We start from the raw sequence: 12716 nt of genomic DNA, 5'->3' as shown, positions 1-12716 counted from the left end.
GACAAAACATGACTAAACGGGTACGCCAGCCCAGGGGCAAGGACTAGAAGGCAGGAGGGGACAGGAAAGCTGGTAATAGGGAACCCAGGGTCGAGAAGGGAGAGTGTTGACATGTCATGGGGTTGTTAACCAAGGCCATAAAACAATATATGTACTAACTGTTCTAACGAGAAGCTAGTTTGTTCCGTAAACTTTCATCTAAAGTTCAATTTTAAAAAAAAGAAAGAAACAGAGAGCTGTCTGGGGAAAGCATAATTTATTTGACTGACGTTGGGTTTGGTTTCACAATGAAGTCAGAGAAAGGCCCCTGGGAGCCAGGACTTCCCTGAGGGGATGGGCAGGGTCAGGGAGGGACCCAGATGATTCTGCCACACTCCCTACTGGGAGTTCAAGGGTTTATTTAGCATGCTTCTCATTGGCTCAAAGTATATAACCTGGCAGACCACTAAGAATTTGTTCTAAGAGGGGTACAGGTATGGGCCCATTTGCACAGGAAGTGGCTGGTTTGGAGACGTGTTCAGCAGCAAGAAGTGGTGCCACAGGTGACAGGTCTGCAGACAAGGGTGGGGCAGGAGGGCTGGCAGCCGCAAGAAGACTGACACAAGGGGGCCACACACGCAGGCTTGCAGCTCACAGGCACGCATACGGCGGGCTTGCAGCTCACGGGCACACAGCAGGCCAATCTGCAAGAGGAGGCCTGGCCACAGGCCATGGGGCAGCACAGGGACTGGCAACCACCAGAGCAGCTGCTGGGACCCCCACAGGGTGACTGACGGGAGCTGGCCACACTGCTCACAGATCGGCACAGCAGAGTCACGCAGGACACTGGGCGGCAGCAGGAGCTCCCACAGCCCAAGGGTGAGCAGCAGGCGGTGGGGACGCAGCACGGGGGTGGGCAGCAGGCTGACTGGCAGCCTGTGGAGGAGCAGGTGTGGCACATGGTGGGTGTGTGGCTGGAGCAGGTATCAGGGAGGAGGTGGGGGCAGGTCTGCAGGCTCCTTCTGCTGAACAGCCTTTATAACCTAGGCACACAGGTGTCCAGGCAACACAGAAGCACAAATATTGATTTCCTTGTTTGTGCTTCCTCTGGGCTGTCTCCCAGAACCTTATTTTCTGGTGTGGATTTTTCCACGTTGGCATTGGCTTCATGACTAATTGCATCTTCTTCAAACTCATTTCACATGGAAACTTGCCCATCTGTCTTCCTGGCTCTCTGCATTCTGCTTCATTCCTTAACATTTCACCTGTGTTACCTTTACATCATCCCCAAAACATGACTCTCCAGTTGTTCTTCTTGGTGTGACAATGGTCATCCAACAACCACGAATTGTATGCTTCTATTTGCCAGGAAGGGGTCACAAGAGATGTGAAGAAGACCTGTGGCTGGCTCACTTATCTTTGAGTTTCCTAGAGCTGAGAGCTGGAGTTGGGGAGCTGGCAGATACTGGGAGACTGTTTGTCCACAGGATAAGTGAAGATTGAAGGGTGTTGGTCATGGAATATTGCTTTTTTTAGATCCTTGTTTTGAGACAGACTCATAGTTAAAGAATCGACATAATATAAAGTAGAAGGACATCCTCTACCAAGGACAGGGATTAGGGTTGGGCTGAGCAGGTGACCAATGAGGTACATGTGGCCCCTATGCCACAGGATGTCACATCACCCCAGGGAGCTATGGCAGGACAGGCAAGAGTTCAATATGGAGAACAACATAACAGTTACAGAAATTGATAAATCGATGGGTGCCAGACTAGCCCTCCAGTCAGTTACACAAGGGAAAAAAATTTATCTCACATATGTTTTCAGATAGTGTTCAATAGGCAACACAAGATTTTTGCTCCAGAGAGAAGGGAAACTCCCAGGGTGAGCTCCACATTCACCCAGCTCAAGATCTTGGGTAAACTTCCTAGACACCGTGCGGTGAGCTGGAGTCTGAGAAGAACACAGTGGTCCTGCAGTGGTGAGGAGGAAGAGGTCAGAATTTGGCGCCCTTGAAGCACCTGAAATTTCAGGGGTGGAGCATCAGAAAGGCGGGAGCTATACATAGAACAGGGCCCATAAGTTTATGTGAGGGTTCCCTGTGACTCTATGGAAGAGGATGGGGCTGTTCATGCTCAGAGCAAGACCACTGAGGGCTTATCAGAGAGAATCTGCTACAAAATTGACAGTGGAACTCTGGTGGCATCCAGCTGAGACCCCATACATTCTGCACTGTAGGAAAAGCACCATACCCCAGGGTAAGACCTAATCTAGAATGCCCTACAACACCTAAAATAATCCATAACAAAAACTGCCTGAGAGACAGTTCGAAGTTGAGTCCCACCAAGTTATGGTGCTTAAGAAACACCTTGGACACTTTACAGATAAACCCTAACCAAGTGTCAAACCAAGCCTGCACAAGTTCAGGGGAATCAACCAGTAACTGCCTGCTAGAAGAAAATTCAAGACTTACGAGAAAATAACAGAAATTAGAGTCTTTGAAATGTGTTATCCACAATGTCAAATATACAATGAAAAAAATCATGAGACGTACACATATATAGCAAAATGATGTCACACTCAAGAGGGGAAAAACAGTCAATATAAACAAAATCTGAGATGACCCAGGTTGTCATGGATTGAATTGTGTCCCCCAAAAATATCTGTCAACTTGGCTGGGTCATGATTCCAGTATTGCGTGATTGTGTACCATTTTGCCATCTGATGTGATTTCCTTATGTGTTGTAAACTCTATCATTATGGTGTAATACGATGGATTAGCGGCAGTTATACAGATGAGGTCTACAGGATTAGATAGTTCTTAAGCCAATCTTTTTCGAGATATAAAAGAGAAAAGTAAGTAGAGACACATGGGAACCTCACACCACCAAGAAAGCAGCGCCGGGAGCAGAGCGCATCCTTTGGACCTGAGGTTCCTGCACTGAGATGCTCCCAGATCAAGGGAAGACTGACACATTGCAGGCCTTCTTCCAGAGCCAACATAGACAGAAAGCCTTCTCCTGGAGCTGATGCCCTGAATTTGGACTTGTAGCCTACTGGACTGTGAGAGAATAAACTTCTCTTTGTTAAAGCCATCCACTTGTGGTATTTCTGTTACAGCAGTACTAGATGCCTAAGACACACGTGTTGGACTTAGTAAGCCATATGCCCAACTCCTGCTGTCTCAGTACCTAAAGATTTACACCATCACAGGGCTTCTGCTCTCAAATGAGGATTTCCCTGAGAGGCATGAGCAGGGTCAGATAATTCTGCAGCTAAACCAAACAACTGAACTCCCTGTTAACCCCAGATAGTTCATTGAAGACTGGGCGTTGTCTGAAAACCAAAACAATACTCAAATGCAGTGCCCCCCTAAATCCCTCATCCATAACAGGGGGAGGAAGGGTCATGCTTTCAGTTAAAAAGAGGAATTTAATTTTGTGATCTGGAGACTAGGATAAAGCTACATTCTAAAAACTAACCACATGATGTCCGTCGTCTGAAATACTGAGCAATCGCTACTGCTAATAGCCAAAAGCAGCATTCCCACAGTCCTACTCAATCTATGAATCACTTCCAAGAGATTTCATCTTGAAGAGATGAAGATTCACAACATTCCTCAACAGTCCCACTCCTGGGTCTATACCCAGGAAAAATTCTTGTAAGCAGACACCAGGATATGTATTCAAGAATGTTAAAAGCAGCACCATCTGTAATAGAAAACTCTTGGAAACTACATACCTGCCATCTGTTTGAGAAGGGATAACCTAAAATAGTCACACAATGGGACACCACAGAGTATTCCCAATGAATGAATGACACCCACACAAAATCTACATGCATCTTAGCAATATTTCATCCAGGGCAGAAAGAAAGTCCCAAAAGATTGCATTCAAGATAATACTCTTTCAATAGCATTCAAACCAACTAAGTGAGAAACGGCTTTTCAGGAATTGTAGCGATGTGACTCAACTCTATTTTTTATATAGGAGACAGAATGATGAGCGTAGTATTTTCGAGATTGGTTATCCCAAGAAGTTGGGGTAAATTATTGACGGAAGAGTCTGGCTCCTGGCTTTAAGACCATATGTAATTTTTCAGGCCTGACCACAGGCAATCATACAGGCTGTACCTGGCCAGCCTCAGGGGAAAAGGTGCCTTCCCCACCAGATTTGTTGCACAGCCAATGCACTGCAGTCTCTACGGGAGTTGCAGTCAAAGACTCAGTCACCCCCAAACCAGCCATGCTCTGCTCTTTCTCATAGCTGCTTTCCTAGCCCAGGTGCCTCCATATGGGGGCCTCTTTAATGAGGGCCTTCAGCAGAGCCCTTCCTCGGGTGACACTGCTGAAGTCTCCTTATTAGGGGAAGGGAAGGGAGATTTGAAGATGCTTTCCCCCATTTTTACGCAGTACTCAGTGCTTTTCTGCCACTTTTCCACCCCTCACCTTCTGCCCTGCCTCTGGGTCTATAAAACTTCAGGAGCCTTGTGTTTGGGGCACTCTCTGCAGTGAGACATCCCCACATCTGTGCCAATCCTCCTGACTCTTGCATGGAACAGGGGGAGCCAGCGTGTCTTTGCAAGCTATCTCTTGCTTATACTATCACAGTAAGTGATTAAAGACTTGACTGTTCCTTTCATTTTAACTCCTTGTCTTAATTGGCTTCTTGGACACCTTGCAGCTCAGCTCAACGCTTCTCAGCTCAGCATCCGTGACACTGAAAATGTTTTAGATTCCATATTAGGCTTGGGTTCATGGGGATTTACTACATAATAGAATCGAGTAATTAATAATTCATCAATAAAAAATGAATCAGGCATGGACCAGCTATGGGAGTGTTTCAAGATCAAAACTAAATCAGTTCTGTAAACCGTAGGTCCCAACAAGTCTAAAGTTATCCCATTGGAAATAATGTTCCCTGTCATAGGAAATAGGACAGCTTAGGAAAAGATGCAGAAATTCATCCTCAACGCTATACGGTATTTTGACTTCAACTCCAGCTTTCCCTAGGTATGGAGGCAGGAATGGACAACAGAGAGAGAGGAAAAAAAAAAAAAAAACCTATGGCAAGTGAGGAGGAGAAGGTGTCTGAGTGCACCTGAGCCCACAGGATATTGAGAAGTAGTAAGGAGACTGACCTCTTTCCCCACCAAAGACCCTACACCTTCCCATGAGCCATTGCAAGAAGGGATGGTTGAAGAGGGGATTCACCTAACAGTGCCTTCATAACAACAACAGAGACACAGAAAACATGGAAATAAAGGAAGAGAAGAAACAGAGAGCTGCGTGGGGAAAGCATGATTTATTTGACGGATGTGGGGTTTGGTTTCCTGCTGGGGTCGAAGAAGGGCCTCTGGGAGCCAGGACTTCCCTGAGGGGATGCACAGAGTCAGGGAGGGATTCAGATGATTCTACCATATTCACTCCTGAGAGTTCAGGATTCATTGAGCATGCTTTTGATTGCCCAATGCAAACAACTTGGCAGACCACCAAGGATTTGTTCTAAGAGGTATAAAGGTACAGGCCCATTTGCACAGGAAGTGGCTAGTTTGGAAACATGCATTCAGAAGCAAGAAGGGGTACCACAGGTGACAGGTCTGCAGACAAGGGTGGGGCAAGAGGGCTGCAAGCAGCAAGAAGACTGGCAGGAAGGGGCCACACATACAGCAGGGTTGCAGCTCACGGGCACACACATGGAGGGCTTGCAGCTCACAGGCACACACACGGCGGGCTTGCAGCTCACAGGCACACACACGGCGGGCTTGCAGCTCACAGGCACACAGCAGGTCTCCTGGCAGGGGCTGGGCACACAGCAGGCCGAGCTGCAGGAGGAGGTCTGGCCATATGCCATGGGGCCTCACGGGGATTGGAAGCCACCAGAGCAGCTGCTGGGAGCCCCACAGCATGACTGGCAGGAGCTGGCCATGCCACACACAGGTCCGCACAGCGGAGTCACGCAGGACACTGGGCGGCAGCAGGAGCTCCCACAGCCCAAGGGTGAGCAACAGGCGGTGGGGACGCAGCACGGGGATGGGCAGCAGGCTGACTGGCAGCCCGTGGAGCAGAGGTGTGGCACGTGGTTGGTGTGTGGCTGGGACAGGTATCAGGGAGGAGGTGGGGGCAGGTCTGCAGGCTTCTGCTGAATGGCATTTATAGCCCTGGCACACGGGCGTCCAGGCAACACGGAAGCACAACTATTGTTTTCCTTGTTTGTGCTTCCTCTGGGCTGTCTCCCAGAACCTTATTTTCTGTTGTGGATTTTTCTATGTTGGCATTGGCTTCATGACTAATTGCATCTTCTTCAAACTCATTTCACATGGAAACTTGCCCATCTGTCTTCCTGGCTCTCTGCATTCTGCTTCGTTCCTTAACATTTCACCTGTGTTACCTTTATATCATCCCCAAAACATGAATCTCCTGTTGTTATTCTTGGTGTGACAATGGTCATCCAACAACCACGAATTGTCCACTTCTCTCATGGGCCAGGAAGGGTCCACAGTAGATGTGAGGGAGACCTCTGGATGGCTCCCTCTCCTCTGAGTTTCCTAGAACTGAGAGCTGGAGTTGGGGCGCTGGCACGTACATGCAAAAGGATAGGGAGACTGTCCACAGTGTAAGTGAAGACTGAAGGGTGTTGGTCTTGGAGAACTACTCTTTTTAGATCCTTGTCTTGAGACAGCCTCATGTTAGAGAATAGACATAATATAGAGTACCAGGACATCCTCTACCAGGGATAGGGACTAGGATTGGGCCAAACATGTAACCAAAGAAGTATGTCTGGCCCCTGTGCCACAGGAGGTCCCTTGTCCCCACCCCCAGGGAGCCATGGCAGGAGAGACAAGAATTCAATACGGAGAACCACATAACACTTGGAGAAATTGATAAAATGACCGGTGCTAGACTAGCCCTCCAGTCAATTATACAAGGAAAAAATTTACCTCACATATGTTTGCAGACAATGATCAACAAGCAACACAAGGCTTTCGTTGCAGACAGAAGGGAAACTCACAGGGTGAGCTCCACATTCATCCAGCTCTAGATCTGTGGTCAACTTCCTAAATACCATGTGGTGAGCTAGAGTCTGAGAAGAACACAGTGGTGCTGCTGGGGTGAGGAGGAAGAGGTCAGAGTTTGGGGCAGTTGAAGCACATGGGAGCTGACGGGTGAAGCATCAGAAAAGAGAGAGCTATAAATATAATAGATCCCATAAGTTTATGTGACGGTCCCCTGTGAATCTATGGAAGATGATGGGGCAGTACATGCCCAGAGCAAAACCACTGACAGTTATCAGAGAGAATCTGCCAAAAATTTGAGAGTGGAACTCCGGTGGCATCCACCTGAAACACTCTACATTCTGTACCTTAGCAGTAAGGACCACACATTAGGTAAGACCTACTCTAGGATGCCCTAGCAACACCTAAAATAATCCATAACAAAATCTGCCTGAGAGAAAATTTGAAGTTGAGTCTTACCAAGTTATGGAGCTTAAGAAACACCGTGGACACTCCATAAAACCACCCAAACCAAGAGTAAAATCAAGCCTGCAAAAGTTCAGGGGTATCAACCAGTAATTTACTGCCTGCTAGAAGAAAATTCAGAACTCACAAGAAAATAATAGAAACTAGAGTCTCTGAAATGTATTATGTACTATGTCAAATATACAATGAAAAATCCCTAGATATATGTACAAAGATATAGAAAAATGAGGCTAACGATCAAGGTGGGAAAGATGGTCAATATAAACAAAATCTGAGATGATTCAGGTGTTGGACTCAGTAAAACAAATGCCTGAACTCCTGCCACATCAGTACTTAAAGATTTACAAAATCACTGGATTTCTCCTCTCAAACTAGGACTTCCCTGTTAGGCAAGAACAGGGTGAGTGACGAATCCAGATAATTCTGCAGCTAAACCAAACAACTGAACTCCCTGTTAACCCCAGATAGTTCATTGAAGACTGGGCGTTGTCTGAAAACCAAAACAATACTCAAATGCAGTGCCCCCCCTAAATCCCTCATCCATAACAGGGGGAGGAGGGGTCATGCTTTCAGTTAAAAGAGGAATTAAATTTTGTGATATGGAGACTAGGATAAAGCTACAAGGCTAATAACTGACCTTATGATGTCAGTCTTCTGGAATAATCTGCACTTGTTACTGGTAATAGCCAAAGCCAGAATTTCCACAGTCCTCCTCAATTTATGAATCTCCTCCAAGCAGTTTCATCTTGTAGAGATGAACATTCACATGTCCTTGTTCTCAACTGTCCTACTCCTGGGTCTATATCAAGGAGAAACTCTTACAAGCTGACACTAGGAGATTATTCAAGAATGTTCAGAGCAGCACCATCTGTAACAGAAAACTCTTGGAAATTACATGCCTGCCCATCTGTTTGAGAATGGATAACCTAAAATAGTCACACAATGGGACACTGGAGAGTATTCACGATGGATGAACTACACCCACACAACATGTGGAGGAATCTTGGCAATATTTCATCCAGTGGAAAACCAAGTCCCAAAAGATTGCATTCAAGATAATATCCTTTCAACATCCTTCAAACCAACTCAATTAGAAAGTGTACTTTTCAGGAATTGTAGAGATGTGACTCAACTCTATTTTGTATGAAGGAAACAGAATGACGAGCATAGGATTTTGGAAACTGGATACCTCAAGAAGTTAGGGGTAAATTATTGACTAAAGATTCTGGCTCCTGGCTCTAAGACCCTGTGTAATTTTTCAGCCTGAACACAGACAATTACACAGGCTTCACCTGGCCAGCCTCAGGGGAATAGCTGCCTTCCGCACCAGATTTGTTGCACCGCCAATGCATTGCAGTCTCTGAGGGTAATTGCAGTCAAGGACTCAGCAACCCTTACACCAGCCATGCTCTGCTCTTCCCCACAGCTGCATTCTTAGCCCAGGTACCTCCATATGGGGGCCTCTTTAATGAGGACCTTCGGCAGAATCCTTCCTCAGCTGACTCTGATTAAGTCTCCCTATCAGGGGTAACAGAAGGAACTTGAAGATGCTTTCCCCCATTCTGCAGCAGTACTTGCTGCTTTTCCATCACCATTCCAACCCCTCACCTTCTCCTCTGCCTCTGGGTCTATAAAGCTGCAGGAACCTTTTGTTCAGAGCACCCTGTGCAGGAAGATGGCCCCACATCTGCGCAGATGCTAATGACTCTTGCCTGGACATAATTCCTGGGGAAATATGGAACAGGGAGAGCCAGCGTGCCTTTGCCAGGTATCGCCTGCTTATACTAACGCAGTAAGTGATTAAGGACTTGACTGTTACTTTCATTTTGCCTCCTTGTCTATACTGGCTTCCTGGACACCTTGAAGCTCTGCTCACCTCTCTCAACTCAGCTCAGCTTCCCTGACATTGAAATGTTTTAGATTCTATGTTAGGTGGTTGATTCATGGGGATTGACGATATTACTATAATCAACTAATTATTAATGATAAAAAATGAATCATGCATGGACCTGAAATGGGAGTGTATCAAGATCCAAACGAAACCAGTTCTGTAAACCTGAGGTCCCAAGAAGTCAAAAGTTGTCCCAGTGGCGATAATTCTCCATGTCATAGGAAATAGGACAGCTTAGGACGAGATGGAAAAATCCATCCTCAGGGCTATACCCCATTTTGCCTTCAACTCCAGCACTCACTAGCCATGGCAGCAAGAACAGACAACAAAGAGAAAAAGAGACTAAACTATGGCTAATGAGGAGGAGAATGTGTCTGAGTGCACCTGAGCCCACGGGGTCTTGAGAGGTAGTAAGCAGACTGGCCTCCTCCCCCACCAAGGAACCTCCACCTTCCCATGAGCCATTGCAAAAAGGGTTGGTTGAAGAGGGAATTCACCTTAAAGTGCCTTCATAACAACAATAGAGACGCAGAAAACATGGAAATTAAAAAGAAAGACAACAAACAGAGAACTGCGTGGGGAATGCATGATTTATTTGACTGACGTGGGGTTTGGTTTCTTGTTGGGGTCAGAAAAGGGCCTCTGGGAGCCCAGATTTCCCTGAGGGATGTGCAGGGTCAGGGTGGGATACAGATGATTCTACCACATTCTCTGCTGAGAGTTCAGGGGTTCATTAAGCATGCTTTTCATCGCCCCATTGCATACAACCTGGCAGATCAGCAAGGATTTGTTCTAAGAGGGGTACAGGTATGGGCCCATTTGCACAGGAAGTAGCTGGTTTGGAGACATGTGTTCAGCAGCAAGAAGGGTTGTCACAGGTGACAGGTCTGCAGACAAGGGTGGGGCAGGAGGGCTGGAAGCAGCAAGAAGACTGGCACAAGGGGGCCACACACACAGGCTTGCAGCTCACAGGCACACATACGGCGGGCTTGCAGCTCACGGGCACACACACAGCGGGCTTACAGCTCCCAGGAACACAGCAGGTCACCTGGCAGGGGCTGGGCACACAGCAGGCTGAGCTGCAGGAGGAGGCCTGGCCACAGGCCACAGGGCAGCACAGGGACTGGTAGCCACTGGAGCAGCTGCTGGCAGCCCCACAGGGTGACCGGCAGGAGCTGGCCACACCGCACACAGGCCGGCACAGCAGTCACCAATGACACTGGGCGGCAGCAGGAGCTCCCACTGCCCAAGGGTGAGCAGCAGGTGGTGGGGACGCAGCACAAGGGTGGGCAGCAGGCTGACTGGCAGCCCTTGGAGCAGCAGGTGTGGGACATGGTGGGTGTGTGGCTGGAGCAGGTATCAGGGAGGAGGTGGGGCAGATCGTCAGGCTCCTCCTGTTGGACGGCCTTTATACCCCTGGCACGCGGGCATCCAGGCAACACAGAAGCGCAACTATTGTTTTCCTTGTTTGTGCTTCCTCTGGGCTGTCTCCCAGAACCTAATTTTCTGGTGTGGATTAGCTTCATGACTAATTGCATCTTCTTGAAACTCATTTCACATGGAAATCTGCCCATCTGTCTTCCTGGCTCTCTGCATTCTGCCTCATTCCTTAACATTTCACCTGTGTTACCTTTACATCATCCCCAAAACATGAATCTCCAGTTGTTCTTCTTGGTGTGACAATGGTCATCAAACAACCATGATATGTACACTTCTCCCACGTGCCAGGAAGGGGCCACAGTGGACATGAAGAACTGTGGCTGGCTCACTTATCTTTGAGTTGCCTGGAGCTGACAGCTGGATTTGTAGAGCTGACAGATACACAGATTATGATAGGGACACTATTTGTCCATAAGATAAGTGAAAATAGAAGGGTGTTTGTCATGGAGAACTTGTTATCATGGTGACATTGAATCTTCATCTATAGAAATCCTCATAGTTAGACAGTCAGGATAAGATAAAGCACCAGAATGTACTGCAAAAGGCATCATTCTATCAAAGACAGGGACAGGATTAGGCTAAGTATGTGTGCAAGGAAGTGTGCAGGGACGCCGGGCCAAGTGATGGGTACCTCCCTGGTGGGCTACAGCAGGAAGCACAAGAGTTCGATACAGATAACATCACATTGACAGAAATTCATAGAATGACCTGTGCCATACTAGCCCTCTAGTCAAATATATAACTGAAAAAATTAGGCAGCATATGTTTTGAGGCAGTGGACAACAGACAGCACAAGACTGTGATTTCTGAGAGCAGGGAAACTTACCAGGTAAGCTCCACATTGCCCAGCTCTCTGTCTGGACTCAGCTTCCCAAATGCAATGCAAGGAGCTAGAGTCTGAGCAGAACACTATGGTCCTGCCCTGCTGGAGGAAGAGGTCAGTTTGGGGGAAATTGAAGCACCTGGAATCTGAGGATTGGGGCATCAGAAAGGAGGGATCTGTGCATACAGCTCGTCTCATAATTCTATGTGAAGTTTCCCTGTGAATCTACGGAAGAGGGCAGCGCTGTACATGTTCAGGGCAAGACCACTGGAGGCTTGTCAGAGAGAAGCTGCTACGAAGTTGAGTGTGGATCTCTCCTGGCATTCAGCTGAGACTGCATACAGTCTGTGCCTTAGGGGTAATGACCACACCCTAGAGTAAGACCTATGGTAGAATGCCCTATTTTTTTTTCTCCAGTTGCTGTTGAGTCAACTCCAACTAATGGTGACCCCATGTGTATCAGAGTAGAACTATGCTGCACAGAGTTTTCAATGGCTGATTTTTCAGAAGTAGATCATTAGGACTTTCTTCCAAGGTGCAAGGTAGACTCAAACCTCCAATCTTTTGGTTATCAACCACCTGTGTTAACCATTTTCACTACCCAGAGACTCTGTAGAATGCCCTGGAAAAGCATAAACTAATCTATTACAAGATCTGCAGTGGGGATAGTTTGGAAGTTTAGTCCCGCCAAGTTATAGAGCTTAGCAAACACCTTGGACATTCCACAGATACACCCTAATAAAATGTAAACCTAAGCCTGCATAAGTTCAGGGGGTCAGCCAGTAATTTGCCTGCTAGGACAAAAATCAGTAGTCAAAAGATATTAGAAACTGGAGTCTCTAAAATGCATTACTCACAATATTAAATTTACACTGAAAAATCACTAGACATACAAAGATACTGGCAGTCCTCAACTGACAACGTATTTGAGTTATGACAAACCACACTTACGACTGCCCTTTTTTTGATTTGTGCATTTTTATGTATGTATTAAAATATATCTGTAAGTTTATATATAATGTTTTCAACCCCAAAGAAAAATAAAGATCGCATTTATAAAGATACTGATAATAAAAGGCAATAATAATAAACACTAAAAAAAAA

General features: G+C 46.8%; 3 protein-coding genes across 3 annotated transcripts; all 3 read right to left on the bottom strand.

Annotated features, from left to right (window-relative positions):
• Positions 1-517: 517 nt before the first annotated feature.
• Positions 518-940, bottom strand: LOC111822089 (keratin-associated protein 12-4-like). Its single transcript, XM_023739105.1, has 2 exons — positions 785-940; positions 518-697 (listed from the first exon to the last, which is right to left on the bottom strand). The coding sequence occupies exons 1-2, from the start codon at positions 938-940 to the stop codon at positions 518-520; spliced, it is 336 nt and encodes a 111-aa protein (XP_023594873.1).
• A 4603-nt stretch (positions 941-5543) lies between these two features.
• LOC111822088 (keratin-associated protein 12-4-like) lies at positions 5544-7046 on the bottom strand. Its single transcript, XM_023739104.1, has 4 exons — positions 6990-7046; positions 5890-6071; positions 5706-5802; positions 5544-5621 (listed from the first exon to the last, which is right to left on the bottom strand). Exons 1-4 carry the CDS (start codon positions 7044-7046, stop codon positions 5544-5546), a joined length of 414 nt encoding a protein of 137 aa, XP_023594872.1.
• Positions 7047-10125: 3079 nt separating this feature from the next.
• LOC105756710 (keratin-associated protein 12-1-like) lies at positions 10126-10683 on the bottom strand. The gene is given in 2 exon segments (XM_023739063.1): positions 10126-10554; positions 10556-10683. Coding segments are annotated over 2 exon segments (480 nt in total). The 3' UTR covers positions 10126-10202.
• Between the last annotated feature and the right edge of the window lie 2033 nt (positions 10684-12716).

Source organism: Trichechus manatus, unplaced genomic scaffold, assembly GCF_000243295.1.
Source record: "Trichechus manatus latirostris isolate Lorelei unplaced genomic scaffold, TriManLat1.0 scaffold00128, whole genome shotgun sequence".
NCBI classification, from domain to species: Eukaryota; Metazoa; Chordata; class Mammalia; order Sirenia; family Trichechidae; genus Trichechus; species Trichechus manatus.
Note: the sequence above shows the minus strand (reverse complement) of the source record. Positions and strands in the feature narration are given on the sequence as shown.

Excerpts from the sequence above, each read along its gene's own strand:
- LOC111822089 (XM_023739105.1), bottom strand. The coding sequence starts at position 940 with ATGTGCCACACCTGCTCCTCCACAGGCTGCCAGTCAGCCTGCTGCCCA. Across the intron at positions 698-784 it reads GCCGATCTGTGAGCAGTGTG|GCCTCCTCTTGCAGATTGGC; the intron begins GCCAGCTCCCGT and ends GCCTGTGGCCAG.
- LOC111822088 (XM_023739104.1), bottom strand. The coding sequence starts at position 7,046 with ATGGTATTTAGGAAGTTGACCACAGATCTAGAGCTGGATGAATGTGGA. Across the intron at positions 6,072-6,989 it reads ATGAATGTGGAGCTCACCCT|CCACACACCAACCACGTGCC; the intron begins GTGAGTTTCCCT and ends TACCTGTCCCAG. Across the intron at positions 5,622-5,705 it reads CTGTGAGCTGCAAGCCCGCC|TCTTCTTGCTGCTTGCAGCC; the intron begins GTGTGTGTGCCT and ends CCTTCCTGCCAG.